This window comes from Peromyscus eremicus, chromosome 8a (genome assembly GCF_949786415.1).
Source record: "Peromyscus eremicus chromosome 8a, PerEre_H2_v1, whole genome shotgun sequence".
NCBI classification, from domain to species: domain Eukaryota; kingdom Metazoa; phylum Chordata; class Mammalia; order Rodentia; family Cricetidae; genus Peromyscus; species Peromyscus eremicus.
Window position 1 is genome coordinate 43,388,189 of NC_081423.1, and position 12,656 is coordinate 43,400,844.

Sequence of the window (12,656 nt, forward strand, 5' to 3'; positions counted from 1 at the left end):
TTTGCTTAGCAAGCTAAAGGTCCTGGGTTTGTCTCTAGCACCACAGAAATACAGAGTCAGGCTTGCAGGCTGGGTCTGGCCTGCTGTAGAAGGACATGTAGGCGGGTGGGTGCCTATGCATATATCAGCTGGCCTGAACTCAGCTCAGCTTTCTTGCTGTCTGTACCAAGACACTCTCTTTCAGGGTGGGCATTTCTGGTGTGGTGTCTAAGAGAGGGGTTTGATCTCCACTGTTAAGCCAGGGTCACTAGCAAGGCCTTAGCCCCTCTGAACCTTACCTTTAGTTATAAAAGGGACAAGGTCGGTGGCCAGGCCCCCTCCTAGAGTCTTTGGCAGAAGGGCAATGCCCGAGGCACAACCTTGCCAGCCTTCAGCACAGATTCATGGCTGTGCTGATGCCTTGTGGCCGGGACTGCTGCTCTGTCAGAGGAAGTTATCCAGACTCTAAGCACCGTCCAGTTCCACAAAGATCTTGAGATCTGGTCTCGTTGGGCCTGGTGTGTTCTTCTCTCCAGTGTCTGGAGTAACCAGTGGTTACAAGGTTGGAGTATTCATGTCCCTAGGGCCAAAGAGGGTTGCTCTGGATTCCCATCAGCTGCCTGCCAGATTCTGCCAGAATGGCTGAGGGAAAGTCTTGGCACGTTCCCAGGAGAAGGGGGAGGGAAAGAACCTGGGTCAAGATTCCCTTTCCCAACCCTTACTGCTGCTAGTCCAGCCATCTCGGCTGCTGCTTCCTCCATGTTGAAAGGTCACCATTACCTGTGGGGGAATTTGTTCTTCCATCTGCTCTCTGATGCTGCCCACCCCGGCCCTTTGCTATCTGCCTCTCATCCCTTCCATGTCCTTTCCTGGTGCTCTTGAAAAATAATCATAATCACAATAATTAATAACAACAGAGCCCACTGCAAGCCTGAGGTGGCTCTTAAAGAGGCAGCACCCTGTTTTCTCATGGCAGAGCCAGCAGGACCTCTGCAGCTCCAAGCTGGCAGCTAGGATGCCACCGTGCCTGAGCCTTTGTTTCTGTCCCTCCCTCTGCCAGGGTTGGAGGGTGGTGCTGGGGCACATGTTTCTGCCTGTGTCCTCCAACAGGCACTGGGCCTCTGGGATTTTAATTGAACTGTCTTTTCTTAGAGATAGATGCCTTCCACATCCAGCTGCCTGTGTGCATCAGGAAGCCAGCCTGTAGTCCTGTGTGGGGAAATTAAAAGGCGCAGCAGCTGGACTGATTAGATGGGGCAGCGACAGAGCAGGCAGGCAGGGGACACTGTTCATGGCTCCCCCTCTTTTTAGATAATGTCTCTGGTAATGCATTTTGGGAATGTGGCGGTGGGGGTGTAGGGAGACACACACACACACACACACACACACACACACACCCCACTCCAGCCGTAGAAATGTTAATGATATCTACAGGACACTCAGCAGGAAATGAGAGTGATCTGGGACTAATAAAAACCGAAATGTAATTTGTGCAGATATATGAGGGAGGCAGATGTAGCCTTCAGAGCAGTACGGGTTTGTACATATAAACACACAGCCAGGGAGAACAGGGAACTGGCATTCTGTGTCCTGGTCTTAGAAGTGGCCCACCAGCAGTCGTGAGCAGAGGTGACATCCACCTACATCCAGAGTGTGCTCTGCTCTGGGAAGGTGGGGGCAGGAGGCACCAGGCCGCCCACCTGGATAGATACTGCCTCCAGCCCCTCTGGATTAGCACAGCCTGGGGTGTTTCATCCAAACCACGAGGACTGGAGTGAAGTAGATCCAAAGGGTAGGTGGGCCCTGTCTTAGGGAAGGGTTAGAGAAGGAGGTGATGAGCTGGGGTGGGGCAGGCAGAAGGCTTTGACAAGCTGGGGAGGGGAAAGATGTTTTAGGGGCAGCTGGGTCAGGCCCCCTGCTGTGAGCTCTGGGCTTATCTGGATGCCTGGGCATGCCCTGTTCCTCTGGGTAGAACCCTTCTGCTCCCTTCCCTGGGTCAGTTCTAAGACAAAGAAAGGAAGGCACCTTTGTGGGATCCAGACTGAAGGGAGGCTGGACCTCCCCGCCAGTGCAGCCCCTCCATTCCTACCTCTCTCCACCCCCACATTGACTTCTCAACAAACAAACAAAACCCCCTGAAACCTTTGTGGTCTCAGTCAGGCCACACCTCCATCTTAGTGTGTTTTGGAACAAGAACTGGAAAGTCCCAGTTCCCTCCTGGGGACTTGAGCCGCTTAGTCCCAGAGATCTTGTACCTCCTGCTTTGAGCCTGTGTGGTGGCTTGGGTAAACCCTGACATGTGGGGCGCAGGCTCACTAGCTAGCCCCCTTTGTGATTTCTTCAAAGCTTGGGGGCATTTCCCTCTTCCACCACTGAGGATTTTCTGGGGTAACCGAGCCAGTCAGTTGAAGGAAGCCAGCAGAGGTACACAAGCCTGTGTTGTGACTCTGTCCACAAAAGCGCCTGCCCTCCCGGTAGATCAGACACTACCTGCCCCTGTCCCAGATCGGGGCTGCCTGTGAAAGTTAGGAGCAGCTCGGCAGGAGGGGACCGAGAAGAGGCAGGGTAGTGTGCTCTCCAGGGGCCAGGGGACTGCGTCTCTGTCCCCTATTAGTATGCATCCCCACACTCTGGACTACATAATCTGTTTATGCACCTATGATACCAAGAACAGGAGGCAGGTGCTACCATCCTTCATTCCCAGGAGTCAGAGGAGGGGGTGCTTTATATGGACAGTTGTCTTAGCAGCCCCCAGTCAACATCTGCCAGAAGGGACAGAGTCCAGATGGCACTGCAGGGGAGGTGTGTGTGAGCGTGCGTGTACGTGTGCCTGATCGGTCCTTTGTACATGTGTGGATTCCTGTATGTGCAGTCACAGCAGGCCTTGCGGGGCGGCTCTCCCCGATTGGGGGAGTCCTCATGAGTACCTGGTGTGTGGGTCATGCTTAAGTATGTCCACTCACAGACTAAGAGTATGGGATCCAGTTGGGCCCCAGGGGACAGAGTGGAATTGCTCTGCTAATTTGAACTGTCTGTGAGGGCTAGGCGTGGTGGTACAGACAAGGGTTGGAGGGAGGGGCTGGCAGGAGGAGTCTGGGGGGGGGGGTGTTCCTGTGACTTGTCTGTGTAGCTCTGTTGGACTGTCCATGTCCGTGGCAGTCCTCCTCAGCACGGCCCAGCTGCAGGCACCGTGGAAGCAGAATTTCGGAGCACATCTCCCTGACCCAGAGGCTGTCGATATGTGCACAGCTGGTGGGAAGGTGGCCGGGAGGGGTGCTGGCTGAGGCAGAGAGTGGAACATGGCCCATCTGAATTGTTTTCCCTCTGCACCACCCCTTCTCTTCACAGATAACCGGCCCGAGTCATGCAGTCTTTTCGAGAAAGGTGTGGTTTCCATGGCAAACAGCAAAACTACCCCCAAACCTCACAGGAGACATCGCGCCTGGAGAACTACAGGCAGCCAGGTCAGGCTGGGCTCAGCTGTGATCGGCAGCGGCTGCTGGCCAAGGACTATTACAGCCCACAGCCCTATCCAGGCTATGAGGGCGGTGCCGGCACACCGGGCACAGTGACCACAACAGCTGCAGACAAGTACCACCGAGGCAGCAAGGCCCTGCAGGGGAGGCCCGCTTTCCCCGGCTATGTTCAAGACAGCAGCCCCTACCCAGGGCGCTACTCTGGCGAGGAGGGTCTTCAGACCTGGGGGGGCCCACAGCCACCACCTCCCCAGCCGCAGCCCCTGCCAGGGGCAGTGAGCAAGTATGAGGAGAACTTGATGAAGAAGACGGTGGTGCCCCCAAACAGGCAGTACCCCGAGCAGGGCCCCCAACTTCCCTTCCGGACTCACAGCCTGCATGCCCCCCCACCACAGCCTCAGCAGCCCCTGGCTTACCCCAAACTCCAAAGGCAGAAACCACAGAATGACCTTGCCTCCCCTCTGCCCTTCCCCCAGAGCAGCCACTTCCCCCAGCATTCTCAGTCCTTCCCTACCTCCTCCACCTACGCCCCAGCAGTGCAGGGTGGTGGGCAGGGGGCCCACTCGTACAAGAGCTGCACAGCACCATCTGCCCAGCCTCACGACAGGCCGATGAGTGCCAATGCGGGCCTGGCCCCAGGACAGCGGGTCCAGAGTCTTCACGCTTACCAGTCGGGCCGCCTTGGCTATGAGCAGCAGCAGCAGGCACTTCAAGGCCGGCACCACACCCAGGAGACTCTCCACTACCAGAACCTCGCCAAGTACCAACACTATGGACAGCAAGGCCAGGGCTACTGTCCACCGGACACAGCTGTCAGGACTCCAGAACAGTATTACCAGACCTTCAGCCCTAGCTCCAGCCACTCCCCTGCACGTTCTGTGGGTCGCTCTCCTTCCTATAGCTCCACCCCGTCACCACTGATGCCCAACCTGGAAAACTTCCCCTATAGCCAGCAGCCGCTTAGTACTGGGGCCTTCCCCACAGGCATCACAGACCACAGCCACTTTATGCCCCTGCTCAATCCCTCGCCGACGGATGCCGCCAGTTCTGTGGACCCCCAGGTCAGCAACTGCAAGCCCCTGCAAAAGGAGAAGCTCCCCGACACCTTGCTGTCGGACCTCAGCCTGCAGAGCCTCACGGCACTCACCTCACAGGTGGAAAACATCTCCAATACTGTGCAGCAACTCTTGCTGTCCAAAGCTGCGATGCCCCAGAAGAAAGGGGTCAAGAGCCTCGTGTCTAGGACTCCGGAGCAGCACAAGAACCAGCACTGTAGCCCCGAGGGCAGTGGTTACTCAGCTGAGCCGGCAGGCACACCACTGTCTGAGCCGCCAAGCAGCACACCACAGTCCACTCATGCTGAGCCACAGGACACTGACTACCTGAGTGGTTCTGAGGACCCCCTGGAGCGCAGCTTCCTCTACTGCAGCCAGGCCCGCGGCAGTCCTGCCAGGGTCAACAACAACTCCAAGGCCAAGCCCGAGTCTGTGTCCACCTGTTCTGTGACCTCGCCTGACGACATGTCCACCAAGTCTGACGACTCTTTCCAGAGTCTGCACAGTACTCTGCCACTGGACAGCTTCTCGAAATTTGTGGCAGGCGAGCGAGACTGCCCACGGCTGCTGCTCAGTGCCCTGGCCCAGGAAGATCTGGCCTCCGAGATCCTGGGGCTGCAGGAAGCCATCGTTGAGAAGGCTGATAAGGCCTGGGCTGAGGCTCCCAGCCTGCCCAAGGACAATGGCAAGCCACCCTTCTCACTGGGGGACCACAGCACTTGCCTGGACACCGTGGCCAAGACTTCATGGTCACAGCCAGGGGAACCAGAAGCCCTGCCTGAGCCCTTGCAGCTGGACAAGGGTGGCAGCGCCAAGGACTTCAGCCCAGGGCTGTTTGAAGACCCTTCTGTGGCCTTTGCCACCACTGACCCGAAGAAGACGACCAGTCCCCTGTCCTTTGGCTCCAAGCCTCTGCTTGGAGCTGCCACTCCAGACCCCACCACAGCAGCATTTGACTGCTTTCCAGACACGACCACGGCCAGCTCTGTGGACAGTGCCAACCCCTTTGCCTGGCCAGAGGAGAATCTGGGTGATGCTTGTCCTCGCTGGGGCCTCCACCCGGGTGAGCTCACCAAGGGCTTGGAGCAGGGTGCAAAGGCCTCAGACAGTGTCGGCAAAGCAGATGTCCACGAGACCCCTGCCTGCTTGGGCTTCCAGGAAGAGCATGCCATCGGGAAGCCGGCAGCTGTGCTGTCTGGGGACTTCAAGCAGCAGGAGGCAGACGGGGTGAAGGAGGAAGTGGGTGGGTTGCTGCAGTGCCCTGAGGTGGGCAAAGCTGACCAGTGGCTGGAGGACAGCCGGCATTGCTGTTCCTCCACTGACTTTGGGGACCTGCCGCTCTTGCCACCGCCTGGCAGGAAGGAGGACCTGGAGGCCGAAGAGGAGTACTCTTCCCTGTGTGAACTGCTGGGTAGCCCTGAGCAGAGGCCCAGCCTGCAGGACCCACTGTCCCCCAAGGCCCCGCTGATTTGCACCAAGGAGGAAGCAGAGGAGGTGCTGGACACCAAGGCTGGCTGGGCCCCCCAATGTCACCTCTCTGGGGAGCCTGCTATCCTACTGGGCCCCTCTGTGGGTGCCGAATCAAAGGTCCAGAGCTGGTTTGAGTCTTCACTGTCACATATGAAGCCAGGAGAAGATGGGCCAGAGATGGAGAGAGCCCCAGCTAGTTCCGCCACTTCAGAAGGCTCCCTGGCCCCGAAGCCTACCAAGTCTGCTGTACCTGAGGTGCCCATTGCTAAGAAAGAGCCTGTGCCGAGGGGTAAGAGTTTACGGAGCCGGCGGGTCCACCGGGGGCTGCCTGAGGCTGAAGACTCTCCGTGCAGGGTACCAGCACTTCCCAAAGACCTCTTGCTCCCAGAGTCCTGCACGGGACCCCCCCAGGGACAGGCAGAAGGGGCTGGAGCCCCAGGCCGGGGGCTGTCAGAAGGGCTCCCCAGAATGTGTACTCGCTCTCTTACAGCTCTGAGTGAGCCCCAAACTCCTGGGCCCCCAGGCCTGACCACCACCCCCACACCTCCTGACAAACTGGGCGGCAAACAGCGAGCCGCCTTCAAGTCGGGCAAGCGGGTCGGAAAACCATCACCCAAGGCCGCATCCAGCCCCAGCAACCCTGCGGCCCTGCCTGTTGCCTCGGACAGCAGCCCCATGGGCTCCAAGACCAAGGAGCCAGACTCTCCCAGCATCCCCGGAAAGGACCAGCGTTCCATGGTCCTCCGGTCTCGCACCAAACCCCAGCAGGTCTTCCATGCCAAACGACGGCGGCCCTCGGAGAGCCGGATCCCGGACTGCCGTGCCACCAAGAAGCTCCCTGCCAACAACCACTTACCCACCGCATTCAAGGTCTCCAGTGGGCCCCAGAAGGAAGGCCGGGTGAGCCAGCGGGTCAAAGTCCCCAAGCCTGGGACAGGGAGCAAGCTTTCAGATCGGCCTCTCCACACGCTCAAAAGGAAGTCAGCGTTCATGGCTCCCGTCCCCACCAAAAAGCGAAGCCTCATCCTGCGCAGCAGCAACGGAAGTGGACTGGATGGGAGAGAGGAAAGGGCCGAGAGCTCTCCTGGCCTCCTGAGGAGGATGGCCTCACCCCAGAGGGCCAGGCCCAGGGGCAGCGGGGAGCCACCCCCACCCCCACCCCTGGAACCACCTGCGGCATGCATGGGGTTGGCTACACCATCATCCCTGCCCAGTGCTGTGAGGACCAAGGTGCTGCCACCCCGGAAGGGCCGTGGCCTCAAGCTGGAGGCCATCGTACAGAAGATCACCTCACCTGGGCTCAAGAAACTCGCCTGCAGAGTGGCAGGGGCTCCTCCTGGGACACCCCGGAGCCCAGCCCTACCTGAGAAACGTTCGGGGGGCAGTCCAGCTGGGGCAGAGGAGGGCCTAGGAGGAATGGGCCCTGGGCAGATGCTACCCGCAGCTCCAGGAGCCGACCCGTTGTGCAGAAATGCAGCCAGCAGGTCCCTAAAAGGGAAACTCCTGAGTAGTAAGAAACTGTCCTCTGCTGCTGACTGTCCCAAAGCTGAGGCCTTCGTGTCCCCGGAGACCCTGCCATCCCTAGGGACTGCCCGGGCACCGAAGAAAAGGAGCCGGAAAGGCAGGACCGGGGCCTTGGGACCCTCGAAAGGCCTGTTGGAGAAGCGGCCCTGTCCTGGCCAAACTCTGATCCTTGCTACCCATGACAGGGCCAGCAGCACTCAGGGTGGAGGCGAGGACAGCTCCAGTGGAGGAGGCAAGAAGCCAAAGACAGAGGAGCTGGGCCTGGCCTCCCAGCCCCCTGAAGGCCGGCCCTGCCAGCCCCAGACAAGGGCACAGAAGCAGCCAGGCCAAGCCAGCTACAGCAGCTATTCAAAGCGGAAGCGCCTCAGCCGTGGCCGGGCTAAGACCACCCATGCTTCGCCCTGTAAGGGACGTGCCACTCGGAGACGGCAGCAGCAGGTACTGCCCCTGGATCCTGCGGAGCCTGAGATCCGCCTCAAATACATCTCCTCTTGCAAGCGGCTGAGGGCAGACAGCCGCACCCCAGCCTTCTCGCCCTTTGTGCGGGTGGAGAAGCGAGATGCCTACACCACCATATGCACGGTGGTCAACTCCCCGGGGGACCAGCCCAAGCCTCACTGGAAGCCGGCCTCCTCTGCTGCCTCCTCCTCCTCCGCCTCCTCCTCCTCCTCCTCCGAACCAGCTGGGACCTCTCTAACCACATTCCCTGGAGGCTCTGCGCTGCAGCCGAGGCCCTCCCTGCCCCTCTCCTCCACCATGCATCTGGGGCCTGTGGTGTCCAAGGCCCTGAGTACCTCTTGCCTTGTCTGCTGCCTCTGCCAAAACCCGGCCAACTTCAAGGACCTCGGGGACCTCTGTGGCCCCTACTACCCTGAACACTGCCTCCCCAAAAAGAAACCAAAACTCAAGGAGAAGGTGCGGCTGGAAGGCACCTTTGAGGAGGCCTCTCTGCCTCTCGAGAGAACAGTCAAAGGCCTGGAATGTGCGGCCAGCACCACTGCTGCCGCCGCCGCCGCCGCCACCACCATCACCACCGCCGCCACCACGACCCTGGGGAGGCTGTCCAGGCCTGATGGCCCAGCTGACCCTGCCAAGCAGGGCTCCCTGCGCACCAGTGCCCGGGGCCTATCGAGACGGCTGCAGAGTTGCTATTGCTGTGACGGTCAGGGGGACGGGGGTGAGGAGGTGGTCCCAGCTGACAAGAGCCGCAAACATGAGTGCAGCAAAGAGGCCCCTGCAGAACCTGGTGGGGACACCCAGGAACACTGGGTACATGAGGCCTGTGCTGTGTGGACCAGCGGGGTGTACCTGGTGGCCGGGAAGCTCTTTGGGCTGCAGGAGGCCGTGAAGGTAGCTGTGGACATGGTAAGACGCTAGACCAGCTGGGGTAGGGGATGGGGTTTTGAAGTACCAAGAGGCTAGTCCAGGTGTCTGTCTCCAGCGTTTTATTGTGGGTCACTTGTGCCCATAGTCAAAGAGTAGCCAGGGTGCAATCTCCAGGCCCTGGAGTCCCTTGAGGGAGTGTGGAGGCAAGTTCAAGTATTCCTGGGGCCACAGCAGGACGCACTTACCCATCCTGCCTCAGGGTGTGTGCCACAGTTCTGTGTTCCACTGGGCCAGTCTTCCCACACACACTACCCACAACCGGAGCTGCTGGGTCCTGGCGAGACAGAGCCCTTCTTGAGTTGAATGCCGAGGTGGCCTGATCTTCCCTGAACTGGGACCTATGGGATAGCTTCTTAACAACATGTGGCTAAAGCATGGGACACTGGCTCTGGGCAACCCTGGGTTACCTGGCCACGGAAGCCCCGAAGCTCAACCCTCCAGTTCTAAGACATCCCTTCCGAGAACTTTGGACCGCTGCATGCATCTGCCTCTGCCCTGTCCTTCCTCCCGTGGGGCACAGTCACAGGACCTAGTACATTAACACATTGGTCTTGAGGGCTGTATCTGGGCTCACAGGTCTGGGATGGAGAGTGCATGCTCACAGGTCTGGCTGCAGCTAAGGTTCCTCAGACCAAGGGGACTAGAAGAGGCCACTCCAGAGCCCATGTTCCCCTGGAGTTTTGACCCCAGGGCAGAAGAGCCACTCCTGCCTCTCAGATCATGCCCTGAGCAGCGAGGCTGCCAGGCCCACACTCCTCTACACCGTCCTTACTGGGTATCCATACAGCTCTGTTGATTTCCTCCTCCTCAGTCCACTGTGGGCAGCTGAGCTCAGAGGACTGTGCCTGTCCCAGCGGCCTCCCTCCTCCCCACACTCTACTGTCCCAGCTCCTCAGGAGCACTCTGTCCAGGCCCCATCCTTGACCTTGGGGACCACTGTGGATGCTGCCCTTGGCTCCAGGCTCCAGGCATCTCCTGTCCATGTTGATGGCTTTAGACTCTCTGGGCCCTGTTGTCCACCCATCTTGCTGCGAAGGGCCTGAGACACAAGGCAACACAGCCTCGGTACCTCAGCCAGTTCGTGCAGCAGCAGGCAGGCACCAAACCCCATGTTCCTGCCTGTCACTGGTTCCATGGTGACTTAAGCTTTACAGTTACCTTGAAATAGTCTTGTTTGTCCCTTCATTAGAAAGTAACAATCCTGGAACCCCTGTCCAGTGGGATACCTGATACCCTGCATTATCCGGGCTGCTTTGAGGGTCAGGCCTGGGACCCAGTCACCTCTCGTCCCCAAACCCCAGCACTGGGCTCATATCAGGGAAACATTGGTGAGTGCAGGTAAAGGCCCCTGTTCCCTGGTCTGGCCCTGTGCTTCTGGCCTCCTGTTGCCCATTCTGGCACACACAGAACATCCTGTTGAGCTGAGGAGGGTGTAAGGGTCACAGGGTCACAGCTGGAGCTGGAGCTGCTCACTACTGAGCCCTGTCAATGCTGCTACACCCCAGGGTAACAGGGAAGGCCAGGAGAGACTCATTGGACAAGGGTCGGCTGCATATTGAAGGTGTCTCCTTGCCAGAGGTGGGCCTGGCTGGCTCATAACTGGCAGCTGGGGTCTGCTGCCAGGCTGTACCCCACAGCCACAGGCTCATAGGACATGGCCCCCCAAATACACTGGGGGATAGGCTAGGGTATCCCAGGTTCCCTGGCGAGTGACTTGCAGGGTCATAGTTGAGCCCATTGCTTTCTGCCTCAGTGGCTTCTTGCACTGCTCTCTCCATGAACCAGTCAGACCCTGGTTCAAGTCTAACTTCAGGAGGCCTCGTGTCTTCTGCAAGCCCCAGAATGCCAGCTCCACCCAGTACACTGGCCAGGCCTTTGGTCTTCCCTGTCCTCCACAGTCTCCACTATATCTCAGCCCGCCATGCCTACCTTCCAGGCCTTCAGGCACCCAGGCTGCCCACATCCTCAGTTTATCATCATGTACCTCATTACCTGGCTAGAGGGGGTCCTCAGGAGACTGGTGGCCTCTGGGTGCCCGGGTCAAGGGATGGCGCCCGCTTGATCAGCTGTGCCCCCTGTAAGGGAACTGGGGCCAAGAGCAAGTCTTCATCCTCTGTGCCTTCGTATCTGCCGTGAGCAGTCCTGCCTCAGGAGTTGCTTGGGACTATCTGCCACAAGGGGGGGCCATAGTTACCCTCAAATCTCTCCGTACTCCCAAAGGCCACTGTGAGTGAGATTTGGTCTACTTTGGGGTTCCCACTGTGCTTCAGTTTCCTCTAGTGGCTTAAGAGGTGGACGTAGGGCCCCAGGTCCTCGGGAGGCTCATCCGGAAGCTCTGTATGGAGGTCTTCCTCTCTGCTGACCCACCCTCACTAGCCACTCCAGCTACAGAGGGTTTGGACAGAGCCCACCCTGACAGTGCAGCCTGGACATGCTGGGCTGCGGCTCTGGGTCCCCCTGGAACTTGGAGCTTACAGGTTGTTCCCAGCTCTGTTTTCTCTGGCCTGGAGAAGACGGTGCTGTGCCGGGACGTCCAGCCATGCCCGGCACCCGGTGGACTGTTACCTGCTGAATTGTGTAGTGGCCTTCTATGTCCTCTGCTTCCCTCCTACCTCACTGTCCACTGTGATGATAGGCTTGGGAGCAGAGGTGGCCTGGGACCCGTCTACATCCCTCCCTGTGCCAAGATTTGCTATCACTCTTCCATTAACCTTCCCGTCACTGTCCTGTTCTAGCCATGTCACAGCCTCCGAGCCCAGCAGAAGTCATTATGGAGACCAGCCAGGGGCTGGACATGTTCTGGGGGGCATCAGATTCACATGAGCTCAGCCTCTGGGGGGGGTCATATGTCAACTCTTCCCCCAGCTCATTTCTGTGCATCTGCTGCTGCCATTGGGTAGAGAGTGCTGCTCTCTCCCATGGAAGGGGCCTGTCTCACCATCTGGAAAGTGGAGGTCAGGGAAAGCCACGCCCCTTGCTGCTGCTCGAAGGAGCCAGTGGATGAGGACACACCAGAGCCAGCATGTAAGCAGCACCTGACAGATGGTGGCTGCCAGCCATGGTCCCTGTGGTGACTAGCACCACTAGCCCAAGAGGGTCCTCCACCCAGTGTGCCAGCCCAAAGAGGTGGCAGAGGGCCAACCCTCGAGGGCATTTCCTCCCATGCTACATCACAGGGCCGTTCTGGCAGAAGTGCTGTGGGGCCTGTCTGGAACACACAAGGACTCACTTGCCTTCCTCTCTTTTCAGCCATGTTCCAGCTGTCATGAAGCCGGCGCAACCATCTCGTGCTCCTATAAAGGATGTATCCACACCTACCACTACCCTTGTGCCAATGACACAGGTAAGAGCCGGCCTGTTCCAACTCAGACCCCAGGGACTCCCAGGGCCCTCACCTGCCCCAGCAATTCTTTATCTCTCTGTTCTCTTCACCTCTACCTGCATTTGGCAGTTCCAGGATGTGGAAATGGGTCAGTCCCTACCTACCAGATTGAGGATTTCCCAGAGCTCTGAGCAAAGAGCTCAGGAAGGAAAGTGAATGGGCATAGGCTTTTAAGGATGAATAGGAGTACACTCAACAGAAGAAGAGAGGTTATATACCAACTAAAACCAAATGGGGAGCTGAGAGGTTGTCTCAAGTGATAGATTGTTTGAGGGCAACCATCCTGTGCTCCTACACAGAATGTGCCCATATACTACCTGAGGGCCAGAGACACCATCCCCAGCACTTACTACAGAAAAATAAAGCTAGGCGAATTTAGGTCAA

The 12,656-nt window shown here is 58.6% G+C and overlaps 1 protein-coding gene across 1 annotated transcript in view; it reads left to right on the forward strand.

Moving 5' to 3' along the window:
• The window catches only part of Rai1 (retinoic acid induced 1), a 102,762-nt gene that overhangs the window by 84,634 nt on the left and 5,472 nt on the right, over positions 1 to 12,656 (forward strand). Inside the window, exons 3-4 of the mRNA XM_059270800.1 lie at positions 3,328 to 8,869; positions 12,140 to 12,233. Coding sequence (XP_059126783.1) covers positions 3,344 to 8,869; positions 12,140 to 12,233 — 5,620 coding nt within the window. The 5' untranslated portion in view covers positions 3,328 to 3,343. The remainder of the gene's footprint in view (positions 1 to 3,327; positions 8,870 to 12,139; positions 12,234 to 12,656) is intronic.